The sequence below is a fragment of the Barbatula barbatula genome, assembly GCF_947034865.1.
Source record: "Barbatula barbatula genome assembly, chromosome: 13".
Taxonomy (NCBI): Eukaryota; Metazoa; Chordata; class Actinopteri; order Cypriniformes; family Nemacheilidae; genus Barbatula; species Barbatula barbatula.
In genome coordinates, this window is record NC_136776.1 from 12,013,588 (window position 1) to 12,027,947 (window position 14,360).

The following is a 14,360-nucleotide window of genomic DNA, read 5'->3' on the forward strand; positions in this document are numbered from 1 at the left end:
GAGTTGAACTGAAACACGCCTGCTGTGCTCACACATGTCCTTGAGGAGAACACATTCACCCCCCACATCCCACACCTAATGCACACGTTTGCCTCACTTTATTTTTTCCCCTTCCTTAGCAAAACTAAATGAACGACCCAACAGTACTGTACAATACTCTTCTGCAGAACACAAATTTTGAAGAATGTTGGTGACCAAACAACACTGACCCCCATTGACTTCAATTGTATGGACACAAAACCACTGAGACATTTCGCCAAATATCTTCTTTTGTGTTCAACAGAAGAAAGAGTCATATACAGGAATGACACGAGGATGAATCAAATTATTTTGGGGTGAACTATCCCTTTAAATGTCATATCCTATAGTTAATTTGGTCAGTTACACGATTGTAACCCCAGATGTGTTTGGTTTACTCAAAGCTTCTTTGTTTGAAAAACTTTTGTTTTAGCAAAATGTTCTATGTTGTTTTTTTCTACAGCTCCTGAACCAAGTTTTAAATCGAGTCACGGCCGAAAGAAACCTGTTTGACCGAGTGGTCAACTTGCGCCTCCCAGGTAACGCTTCTCCTTTTGTTTTGCAAAAGAGGATACTTGAAAATTCTTATAAAAATTCTAATTGTGTAAAGCGTCACACACGGGAGTGCATGCTTGGATACACACTTGAACGCAATTATATTTCTCAAGTGCAAACCTGTCAGCGGCTTTGCATTGTCTTTGATCATTTTCCCTGCAGGCTGAAACGTGGTTTGTTGTATTCTAACAACTAAATCTTCATTCGTCATCGTTTTTTGGATCAGATTTTATGTCCCAGAACGCAACAAATACAATTCAGTACTCATTTTGCAAAGTGCTTGAAAAGTGCTTAAAAAGTCAGCCCGCCTGGTAAGGAAATGATATCGAGCGAATGCTGTAGGCCGAGAGATTAGACGACGAGTTAGTGGGGAAACCATAATCCAATTCTGCTGAAGGATATCCAGAGCGTCCTCGGTGCAGGAGGGCTAATTTCCCCCCTTGGCACTTCTATAATGCACGAGGCTTGGGTCGCGCTGTTAGCCCGAACTTCACCCCCAGAGGCCTTTACAGAAGACGAGAGCTTAAACAGGAGTCTAGCTGCTGATAGGTTGTTATTAAACCCATTATGGGTGCATTATGACCCATGTTCCCATGGTCTCGCATAGGGTCACCGGGTAGGGAGCATTCACATTTGCAGTTCGAAAAGTTTCCAATTTAAGTCATGAAAAGTCATTTTCTCGGTAAATAACCTGATGTCATGATGTCGTGTTACATGAATCACAAGTTGTTTGTAGTTACATGGCACTGGTTGTGATTTAAAGGACAATTATCTAAATTCTTTACAACATTTTTGCTTCAGCAATAATTTTTCAAAGATTGCATAATATATTAAATAAATAGGTTTTGCTTCTTATATTATGGATTGTTGAGGCTTTTAGCATTTTTAATGATCAGTTACTTAATAATCAAAACTAAAATAAACAACTCAACAATGGTAAACTCATAACAATGATTTATAATCTGAGCTGTTACAGTTTCACAGGAAATGTACAGAATGTATGTAATTTAACTTGTCTAAGATAATATTTCGAGTAAAAAACACAAATGAGGTTTCTTTAATGTCTCGATTATTCCTAAACGGAGAGCTTTTGCTTGAATCTCTTGCGTCTCAGATATTTCTCCTGAGAAAAGAAGCAGAAATCTCACAAACGTTGGAGTTTTAGAAGAGATGTCTCAAACTGAGCTCAGATTTGTCAAGTCTGCAATCAAAAGTCAACATTATTAAAGATCTCAATATGAGCTCGAACATTTCTCATCAAATTCACCCAAATCCACATTATTTTACCTCTACAACTACTTCATGTGTTTCAACAATTACAATCTCATTTATTTTTGTTTTTATTTCCCTCGTAAGCAATTTTAGGAGAAACCTCCGAGACCTTTGAGCGGTACACTTTATTATGTTTGGCTAAGGTTACGAATTGCAGCTTTACACAAAACGGTTACACCATAGAAATAACAAAGAATTTGTACTAAAGCATTATGTTATACATTTTAATAACATAAAAATGTTATTACCTGAATTAACTGTTATGTTTTCTACCCAGGTTTGGAAAGTGTTGATCATTATCCTATCCTCGTGGCTGTTACAGGGATTCTAGTGCGCATTCTGGTGGACTCGGACAAACAAGGGTACGTCGATGGGTATTTGTTGGTATTTGCATGCTCTGCTGGATATAATTTACAGTGATGTCGTAAAGATCTGGATTAAAGCAGCCTCACGAATTGCTTTCTTGGTTACACCCGCATCTTCTCTATTTGACATGTTGTTGCCCGAAGGTGCTATTAGAAGCAATTCTCTTGAAGATTGTGCTACGTCTGAAAACTCAGGCCGCCTGGAGAAGCTATAAAGTCGTCGACATATTTTCGGAGTATATAAACTCGTACCAGCAAAGTTTTATTTATACCGAGCTACTCTTTTCATTGGTCTGTCTGGCTTTCATCATTGAAGGTCACATAATGGGTGTCTGGGACTTTGAAAGCCATTTTTGCTTTCTTTTTATAAGAGCCCATTTGTTCCCAGCAAACTGGCACATGATTCGCTTGTTGGCACGGGAGCCGGGTGACTTTGGGCTGATCTCCAGAAGTAATCGACAATTAATTGCGTGTTCTGTTGCCTGGGGAAGTCTGAAACCTACTTCCTCCCTGTTGTGGGCATGTGGGGCTGAGAAGGGGGTCAGAGCAACTGGGTTTCAGGACAGAAGGTGTACTGTGGGAAGGTGACAGAAGAAATGTGACTTCTGAGAGACCCAAATAAAGGACAAACGATGTCTCCGGTTTTGAAATGATTTCCGAGGCTGGATTTGTCGTGTCGCCGGCACTCAAAGTCAATTGCACTGTGGGCTTAGGCTTTGGTGAAATGTTATTCTTTCTTTGATATTATTGTTTTGCTAGACAGCATTACGCTGTGCAGCTTTGATAAAGTAGAAAGACTACTTCCTGTAAATTTTGTGATGTTGTGCAATGACATTTTTATTCTAATGTTCTGCCACATAATAATGATGGTCCAGTGTATGAAATTTATGTGTGTAGTTGTTTTACACTATGGTCCCCGTGAACTGGAAGTTGCAAATTTCTTCCGTATTTTGATGCATTTACTAAAGAAATTGAATTTTAAATGAGAAAAATAGTGGGTGTGCCTTCTGTCGTTCCAGCCGGTGCATTTTAAATGAAACTGATAGTCGACTGACATTTAAAGGGGAGGAGTTAACTTATCTGTGATCAGAAGGATTGCCGGTTCTAATCTCAGTGCCAGCAGGTCATGACTGAAGGGCCCTTGAGCAAGGCACCTTACCCCTGATTGCTCTGCAGTAATGTGACACTGTTGAAAACTACTTGTAAGTCGCTTTGGATAAAAGCGTCTGCCAAATGAATAAATGTAAATGTAAATAAATCTTATTTGTTTAACATTTTGATTCATTTAAAAATGTTTTGTTCAAACATTTGTGTAATATAAAAAATATTGTAAAATATCAAATAGTGTAGCGCATTAAAGTTTATAAATGTGTGTGGTAGTCACAGCTCTGGGTACAAATGGAAATAGAGCATTACATCAGAACAAGAGTACACAATATTGAAAATAATAAGCAGGTTTTACTGTATATCTGTTATCATATAATGAATTATGCAAAGATAAAATCATAAAAAGATTTTTCTTAGATATTTTTGCATATCTCGTGGAAAAAAGCTTTCCATCATTTGTAGTTTACTTGTAATCAGAACATCTCTAATGAAGTTGATGTCTTGAACTTTTCAAACTCGAGATCTGCTGCATCTTTCAGAATTAAGAAAATTGCTTTGAACATCTAAGATACGTGGATGGGTTTGGTTATGGTCTTTCTCTGAAAAGATAATGAATGATTCTGAAAGGTTTTTTTTTCCTGGAACATCATCATAACTGTCTCTCTGCTGTTGAATGCTTTCTAATTAGACATCGTTCGCTCTACTGTGTTCAGTTGAGTATCATTGAGCAGATGTTTAACGCTTCAGGCTGATGCTGAAACATTCTCTTTATCTGCACAGATCTAGAGTGATTCAGTGTTTGGCGAGAACAAGAGAAATCAAAGTAGATAGATGGAAATGGCACATTAGTAGATATTGAAGAATTTCATGTGGCTTGAGAATTGCATCCTGTAAAAGCGCATGTCTGTTTACTATCATTATTTTAAAGTGAAGTCGTGCTGGTGCAATGCCTTCCTTGATCTCAGAAAGCTTGCATTCACTTTTCTTTATCGCAATAATTTAGAAGAACAATGTCCTGAGTGTTTCTTTTTTCAAACATGATGTTTTATACTATAGGGACGTGTAATGGGCCGTTCAGACAGGCGTTTTTTCGATTCCGATGCGCTACTTTTCCATAGTTTTTCGACATAGTTACTCGTATTGATGGACGTGCATGACCGTTACACTCGCGTCTGTTGAAGCTCCTCGCCACACGAACGCCCCGTTTTTAAGACGCCGGGTCAAGTAGGAAAAAATTCAACTTTTACATGCAGTGCTGCTCATCAATGTCAGTTCCAAAAGCAGTGAACCAATCAGATGAATTTTGAGGCGGGGCAAGAGTTGCGAAATTCTGTTTAAAGTAGCAAGTTGGCATGACAGCTTTTTTATTTGACGGCAACATGCGTCTCGAGACCCTCGCGTTTTAAAAATATCGCGTTTTAGACACAGAGACACGTTCTGTTTAAACGGCTCCTTAGATTGCACTTGAGGGTAATATACGTATTTCATTTCTCACAAAGTTTTTTCCACATTTTTTAGTAACTTTTTAGCAACGCAGTTTTAGTAACTTAAAGAAAATACAGTTAACTAACACAAGAAAACACAATAAAAACATGATTTACAGTAATGCTTAAAGTTTAGTTTAGTTTAGTTTAGTTTAGTTTAGTTTAGTTTAGTTTAGTTTAGTTCATCATCAAAATATATATCGGTAAGATGTGTCAAACCCCTTGACTGGTCTTGTATTTATTCTAGAATTGGTCACATATTCTTCTACATTTATCATATGACCAGGAACAGCACCGTTTAAAATATCACACTTTTGATTGTGTCGCTGTGGCCGTATATATATGAGCTGTGGTTAATCTCAGATGAATAACAGTCTTACTGATATACGACCGGTCCCACTGCTGTGTTATTGCCTTCGTATGAATCTTGAGAAAGGATCTGAGAAATTGCGGTCTACTTTCCGGTTAACATCCTAGTATCGTCGACAGCTAGCCTACGTCAGCTTTACCAGTTTCCCACAATGCACCTCTCTGCTGAACTGTGGCGTTCTCTTATCTTTTCAGGATGACCTAGCATCTCTCTCTTGTGCGCTCCGATAAGACGTGATCTTTCCCTTTTAATGTCATCCGACTGCTATTTGTGCTTCTGTTTTATAATGTCTTTCATAAGGTCACTGTAAGCCTGTAAACACACATTGAGACGGCAGGTCACTTCTGTTTACATGTGAACACAACAGTTTCTCTCCTTACAAACTTGAGAAAACCGTCACCTCACACCTCGGGTAAAAGCTTTTTTTCTTGAGAGTGTAGCATTTCTGGAATTTTTTTAAATCTGTATTTGGATCAAATTGCTAATGGTTTATTTTGGCTTGAAAGCCGGAAACCTTTTTATAATGCAGTTTGTTTATAGTTATCATATATTTATATCATATAGCAAAAATCTTTTCACCTTAATAATAAAGTAGAGGTCCAATAATTGACAAGAAACACCTTTGCCATAATCAGACCAAACAAGCTGATCTGATGCTAAACTTGGCGTTTGATATCACGCATATAACTGTTAATGAGGAAATAATTGGTGTGACACATGCCACCTTCCCGTTTCCTGGATTCCTGCAGAAATCGGCACTAACTCTAAAGGTGTCATGCTGTTATTATTGTTTTTTTTTTATTCTCTCAGTAAACTCCGACCTCAGTAAAAGTACACCGGCTAATTCATTTGCAGGCATGTCTTGTACGTTTTGATGTAACCATCCTAAGCTATTTGGATGTTTCGGTTCACAAATTTGATTTCAAGCATAGAAAATCAAGCTTGAAATTAAAAGGAACCTTTCTGGAAAAGTAATGGCTTGAAGTTATTGGACCATGATAAAGCAGTTTTATTTACAGTAGTGTCAAGCTTCCTGCTACCGTGGTGTACAGTTTAATATATGCCTTGTATGATACATTAGGGTTGCATTTGCGGCGCTTTTGTTTTTATATACGTTATTTTGAAGATAATTCAGGGACAAGTTTTACACCATGACCCGATAAGCAACTTCTTTATTTTTCTAGCATAATAAGGTTGTATTTGTTAACAACAGTTAATGCTTAGATGTTACTAAAATACATATTTATATTTAATTTGTCAAAAAAAAACTCTGAAAATGATTTTCTGTAAACAATTGTTTTGGTATTTACAAAAAATACAAAGATTAATGCAAAAAAACTGCTCATTGTTAGTTGATACATTTACTGATGCATTAACTAATGTCAGCAAATACAACTTTATTGTAACGTGTTTCTTTTTTAACATTAGCACATTAATTAACATAGTTCGCCTGTTCTTGTACTGAGAATGAAGGCGATGTACTGTAAGCACTACATCTCACGTAATACTTTGGGAAACCTTCTCAATAAAAGCTTGCTTCAGTTTATCGATTAGGATTTGTCTGAGAGACATTTATGTTTCACATCAATTACATCAAATAATGCTAGTCAATAATACATTACGATGAAGCTCGATGTGGACTGACCCTTTCAGAAACCTTCACTATTAGGTCTTTTTTCTCGGTACTGGGATCTTTCAATTATCTCTTCACATCTCCTGTCATCTCCTTACAGATTGTCTGTAATTTTCCACAAGAACCAAAAAGCTTTGTGGGACCCGTGCCAAGTTCAACCTTCCATCTGCTCTCAGAAACCACACTGAGCACATCCGAATATAAATAATGCTCAGATCATCTGTACATGGAAAGCAACAAAAATAAACAAAACACTCGAACAAATGTCACTGACGCATACTGCCACTGCTAGGCGGTTCTGGGTGGTTGCTAGGGTGTTGCTATTGTGTTCCAAATGGTTGATAATGCATTGCTATGTGGTTAGACGATTGCAAATCAAAAGCATCAACCCTCAAGGCCAGGGCCGGATTAACCATATGGGCAATTGGGCAATTGCCCAGGGGCCCCGCGGGCTGTAACACCAATCAACGTGCACTGAGCCGGTCGTGTGACGGCTAGCGCTACAACACAACACAACTCAAAAAATGCAAACACGGAGTAGCTGAGTGGGAGCGCTAATCAGAAATTTTAAAAGGGAGAAGGATATCAGGAACGGTGAAAATTTTAAATATATAAATAGGCAAAATAGGCAATTTCTTTACGCTAGTAAACGTTAGCAACTAGTCTGCTAAGGCACCATCCATCAACGAGGACAGCTCAGCTAGCCAGGACATTTCTTCACTGCCGGCTCAAGCTAATGTTCACATCCCCGAGAGCGAAGATCCCCAGCAGCATCTTCAACCTACGACCCGGATTCTGCTGCTGGATGCTTTGAAAGTCGTTGCTTATTTATCTTTTGTGACTATGTAGTGGGTCAATTTTGCCAGATTATACTGATGCCGATGTGTTTTGTTTTCATAACATCATGACTGAGTGGTCTTGACAAGAGAACATAGTGGTGCATTTGTTGTTCGATGAACATTTGCACATCTGTACATCAAAATGCACTTGTTGGCAGTTAGTTATTGAAATATTGAGTATATTGACTGTATTACTGTAATTTATTCTGTATTTTGCCAGATTATGGTGATCCTGGGTTTGTGATGATGGGGCCCTTGAATATTGTTGCCCAGGGTACAGTGAAGTGTTAATCTGGCCCTCCTCAAGGCTCTGTTATATTCTGGTCTAGTAATCCCACCTACATCGTCCATTTCATGAATCGTCAGGTGAAAATAAGTCTCTGAAAAGTGATAGCACACCTCTCCACACAAAGTCACACGATTTGAGATAGCAGTCATTTCTCAGGCACAAATGGTACAGGACCAGGCTTCTTCAAATCTCTAACCCAATATCTAGGGGTAAAGCTTTCACCACCAAGCTATAGACGGTGTGCGGTTTAAGAAAGAAAAGTAATGATGTCTCGATAAGAACAGCCATTTTTTTATGTATAGTTAAAAGAAATGTATTTCATGAGCTTCACATCGTGTCATCTCCTTCAGAGGTCACGTGAAACTGTGAGTGCGAGGACATAAAACATCTCAGAGATCTTTATTTAAAGATTTACCTCGGTTTCGACCTTGGTCTTTTAGATAAATTCCCTCAGTTGTCCGTTTAAATGTCTTCTTATAATCTATTCACACTAATGAATTTCTTACATGTCACTTTCGTTCCGCCCTTAATAGCTGGATGGTGATGGACGGCTGCAGTATTTTACATATGTGGAGGTCAGTGTAAGTTCACATGATTTTCTTATCACATTTTGAGATTTCGTTTCTACCTGTACTGTGAAGGTACACATTGTTCCAGGGTAAGGCCAGTGTAGTTTGATATATACTGTATAACGTGGTACTGAATATATAATAACCATTTTCATATACTGTATAAAGATATATTTGCACGGTGGTCGTGCAAAGCGCTTTGTTTTCCTCACTCTTGTAAGTCGCTTTGAACCAAAGTGTCTGTCAAATGCCTAAATGTAAATGTAAAATGGCTCCATTTATGATATACATTACGTTCATACATTTCTTGGGACTCAAACCCATGGTTATGCCGTTGTTAGCGCCGTTGTTAGAGTAATGTTTTGTCAACAACATGTCCATAAAAGCATACAGTCCTATGATAACTTATGTGTGACCTATGACGTTACTAGTGATGTGAATATACTGTAGTGCCTAACATCATAGCAAAAGATTTCTAATTATTAACAATTAGCATTATTTCGTTTAGCGTTGTGAGTGTATCTGCTTTGACAGCCTCACGTAGACCGCATTTGCATTTGAGATTCATTTATGCGTGGCGACGGGATTTGATAAAGCAGAACCAAATTTGTGTCAGTTTGCCATGTTTTAATTAGCCCATTTCATTTTTACCCCACTGACAAAAGATAAGAGAGAACAAAGCAAAGCGACGTTAGCGCATTAGCCGAAATGCTAGACACGTGCTTCACTGCAGCTGCTACTACAATGAAATACTTACTGCCATTTTGTGAAGTCAGATAAAAAGGCATTTATTTTAGCATTTGTAAAAGTATTAATGGTTGAATAAATATTTATGGATTCAAAGATATTTTAAGAGCAACAAACCCCCCCACCCTTTATCCTAAACCATAACCACTTGTCAACCATTCAACACAACACGCGCGTAAAAGTACAGTCACATGTATTTATTCCATAAAATGAACAAAACCGTATAATCGTATTACAAACAACTCGCGTTGTAAACCTTGTGAAACAATACGATAGCTTTATACGAGGAACTCAGGAAAGGACATCATCACATCTTTAAACAAACCAGAACATTAGTATGACGTAATCAGTAACGAGATCCAAAAGCATGTCACACTCACCGCTGACGCAATGACGCTGTCTGTCACGACACAGGCGAAAGCCAATGATATTACACTTTTATGGCTGAAGTAACTTGGCATAACATTTGAACTGTTTTGTGTATGTATCATGTGTTTTTTGTTATATAAAGGGGTCATATAATGCAAATTCATTTTTTTCTGTGGCTTTGGTGTGTTATTAGGTACCCATGCATGTTTAAGACATGTAAAATTGTGGAAATTAAAGTGTCCGAACAAAAGATGTTTTCCATCTTAAAGCGAATGCTCACCCACACCTGCCTGAAACACTGTATGTAACCACACCCCCACAAATCTACGTCGGTTCACGGTAGGACTTGACTAAGACCGCCCGTCATGATTCTGTCCTTCTTGTAGTGAGTTTTCTAGTTCTGTGGACAGAGTGGTGACAGTACCATATCTTTTGTGCTTGTTGTATTATGTGTGGAGGCACAAGGCCTTTGCTGTGACTTTGTGCCACGTGTCCTCATGTCGCGCCTCTTAACCCCACCCACTTGTTTCCCTTCATCTCGCCCTTAGTGTTAATTCCGATTCCTGCCCTTGTTTTTCAGTTTTATTTTTTGTTTTATTAAATAAGTTCGTTTTCTGTTAACCCTTTACTGCCTGCGTTTGTGTTCTGTAAACACAACCGTGACATCGCCCACATTTACAATTGCTTGGGAACCTACTGTTACATTTCCGTCACACGCTTGCAGTATTCGACCAATCACTACGCACTGGTGTACTTGCCAATCATAGCTTTTCAGAGCGATGAGCTTTGTAACACAGAGAGGCAGAGCAAAGAGGAGATACAAATACAGAGTTTTTAACCTTAAATCGTGTATACACATTGCATTACATCTAAAACAAATGATAATAATCGCTTTAGCCGTGACCTATGACCCCTTTAATAAATAAATGTGTTACGTTATGTGCTCAAAAGGCCTGAATATGTGTGTGTGTGATTTGTAAATACAGCAATCACAACATTCCGAAATGAAAATCAAACCACAACCACAAAATAATACCCCAAATGTAAATATTAAAATGACGGTTGTCTATAGTTTTGCATGCAGCTGAGAGAGGCGCTTATTTAGTCAATTTAGGGACAAACTACATGCGTATGTCACATGGGTTGGAGGATATGTCGTTTTTACAGTATGCTGTATGTTATGATTCTATGACAATGCCACACAGTAGGGTTTTTTCATCTCAAGTGACTACAGATTGGTAAATTGGTTGCTTGACCTTTTTTTAATTTCCTTATTTCCTTAATTTTCCTTATTTAATCATTGGTTGAACTATGGTGACTACCATTTTTGGTTTTACAGATGTTTACGTAGCTTTCCAAATCTCAGCTAAGCTTGACAGGCGTGGTTTCTTACACAACCTTTTCCAGTAATATCTGTCAGATAGTGGTGATAGGACAATTACTATGAAGCTCTTAAAAAATGTAAGTGAAGTCACAACAAAGGAACATTTACTTCCAAGTTCCCTTCAATAGCATTTTCCAGCTGATGAAATATAAAACATTAAGTGACTGTGAAACTGCAGCGCATTAGCTTCAAATAAACATCACGTTATCCTCGCTAGTGTAAACTCTTAGATAGTTATCAGTTTCAGACAGTCTTCAAACACAGTTTCACTGAAATGGCGAGCTGCTCCGCCAGAGCGATATTTTCATTCTGATAACACAAGCACACGCCTCCCCAATCTCTGGTGCAAGAAGAAAATCTATTGAGATAATTCCCGGCCATTATTGTTGGCTAAAAGGCCTCAGATACAGCTGGCAGTGCTGTACTAATTAGATTGTGACATAGTGTAATTGGCTTTGGCAGCTTGAGGGGACGCAGTGGATGCAGTGAAGTGGGCGGTACATATCACTGGCAGTGTCTTTTCAACACCCCTGAGCAGGACCTGCTGATAACCGTTTGACCACAGATTCCCATGAACCATCGTTCTCGCCGTCTAATCAATCACAATAACAGAGAAAAACTGTCAGTATTTTTGGCAATGGTTCAGTAGTAATTATATGTTTTTTTTTAAATATGCTGTTTTAGGCTTCGCTTTCTTTAGAAGGCTGTACCATGGTTGTGCAATTGGTTTGCACTACCTTTACCACGGTAAGAAAAACAAAGAGTTTTTATAAATTTGTAAATAATGTACTATTATTATCATTATTATAGATGTTGTTATATACTTATATTATTATTATTATATTATAATAAAAAATAAAGTATACATTGACTATGGGCAAATTTTGGCTGCTCATCCTGTACAATGTAACCAACGTCCTATTGTAAAAAATGCCATAGCTCTTAAATACATATTGAATTAATATCACAATTAATTGTGTCACAATACCTCACTACATCCCTACCTATGCCATGGTAATACTACAGGTAAAAACAAGTATGTCTTGATATTTATGTCTTCAAAGATCTTCAAGAGTGATTTCTCAGAAGCCAGCACGTATTTCAAGCTGCTTTCTCCAGGAGATAATACAGTCATTTGACGGCATTGAGATCACGACTCGTCTCGCTTGATTTATTTGAAAGGCTTTTTATGTTGATGGTTTCAGTCTGATACTTGAGTTCTGTTTGCATTTCAGATGCACTTGGCTATCAGGCTTCATTTCAATACGTTTAAAATCCCATGACTGTGTTCGTGGCTAAGCAACCCACAACAGTTAATAAATACGGGCAAATATTTTCCTTTAACACTATTAAAAATGAAGCTATATGAAAGATTTTCAGAGCGATGCCATAGAAGAACCATTTTTGGTTCCCCTTAGAAACATTTACTTAGGTTCTTAAGTCACATTTCTTCTTTTCATTTTTATAATCTATTCAGCCAAAAATAGAATAATGAAGCACCTTTATTTAAAACTATACAGTATATTGTGATTTTGATACATTTTCTACGAATAATTTAAGTGTTATCATAAATCATTGTGCCAGGGTGTACAAGGCTACAGCTCACAATTCGATACAATCCACAACAATGGGTTCACGAAATGCTACGATCACAAAAAGTGAAATCCTGAAATTCAAATAATAGATATAAAACGTTTAGTTTGTTTACATACAAAAGGTTCAATTTAGCCTTCAGTGCAGTCATTTTTTAAGAAGTTGTATTTAATTAATTTAATTGTGAAATAAAATTAAGAAAGTACGAAAGGTAAACACTTAAAATACTAAATATGTAATAATGTACTGTTTTTATTATTATTATAGTTGTTGTTATATAGTTATCATTATTATAAATAGATCAATAAAAATTAAATATGGTGACGCTAGTCGGGAGTGATAATGAGTTTCGTGTCGCACCGGTCTCGCATCTCTCACGAAGGAGCTCCGGGAGCATAAAAGGACGAGCGACAGGCCTGGAATTTATATTGTATTTCATTATGTTTGTGTGGCCGGCGCTTTTACTTTGTTTATTATATTAAAAGTTGTTTTACGTTCACCGGTTCCCGCCTCCTTCCTTCCTTTTATTGAACCGTGTTACTGTCATATTGTAAAAAATGCCATTGCTCTTAAATACATATTGAATGGCAATATCGCAATATATTGCGTCACGATATCTCACTATATCCCTACTAGCCAGCATTAAGATACCTGGTGTTTTGGGGTATCTGGTATAAGATAGCTCAAATAAATGTAGCTGTAAATTGCGAAATCAAAGCTCATCCGTTGGATTGTCACAGTATATACATTATGCTTCGTAAAGGTACAGTACAGTACCACATTCAACAGTATACACATTTTTGATCATAAGGCATTTAAATGTTATAATGTATAAAGAGTAGACCGATATAAACAGCACACACAATTTAGCAAAGAGTATGTTCATACAAATGGCGCTAGCTACAATCTGTAAGATATTTAGACGTGGTGTTCCAGAAACTCTATTCGGTTCGTGTGCGTGAGCCTGAAATATCGACTCGTGTGGAATTAGCAGCCGTCAGCCGTGAGAACACCAGTAAACAGATTGATGAGAATAAACACCTTCAAGGGGTTTCACTCAAACCCAAATCAATCACAATCTCTTTTCTTCCGCTCTGCATGCTAATGCCATAAACAGCCTTTGAGTGCATCAATTCAAGCTTTATTCACGTGAATGACTCGAATTTAAAATGATCATCTTTAGTCGGCACTTTTGCTGTGTAACATCACATTGCAGCTCATGACGGAACCTGTGATGTTTAGGAGATGTTGGTTTTGTTTATACCGTAGTTCTTGACTCCCGCAGTTGTTAATGCTTACCGTGTTGGGAGGCGTTTTTTTTTTTTGATTGATCCGTATTGCAGTGACAATTCATCACCATTGATTCTTCTCACTATCGCAAACACTTTTCTTCAGTGCTGGTTGATTGTGTGAATTGACACATCTGCAGCATCATCGACCATTCCCGTGTCACACCCGGTGTCTGTGGAGATTCAGCTTCCTTGCGGCTGTCTGTTAAAGCTCCAAGCAGTCAGCTATAGTATTTGTAGAAGAGTTTCTTTTGCTGATTTTGCATATTTGTTTGACTCCTATTTTATCCACAGTCCAAAAACATTTAGATTGCAGTCAATAAAATTGTCCTTGGGTATGTTAGTGTATGGGTGTACCAGATGGCTCTCATCCATCTGTAGTGGATAAGTGGGTTCGGTAAATTGACTACAGGTCAAAGGTTTAGGATCACTTACTCGTTCTTTCTTTTTTTTTAGCATAATAGTAAACCCATCAAA

At 37.7% G+C, this 14,360-nt stretch overlaps 1 protein-coding gene across 1 annotated transcript in view; it reads left to right on the forward strand.

Annotated features, from left to right (window-relative positions):
• rnf123 (ring finger protein 123) overlaps positions 1–14,360 on the forward strand; it is a 106,147-nt gene that overhangs the window by 39,532 nt on the left and 52,255 nt on the right. Inside the window, exons 35-36 of the mRNA XM_079471511.1 lie at positions 482–557; positions 2,123–2,207. Of these exons, the coding sequence (XP_079327637.1) occupies positions 482–557; positions 2,123–2,207 (161 nt within the window). The remainder of the gene's footprint in view (positions 1–481; positions 558–2,122; positions 2,208–14,360) is intronic.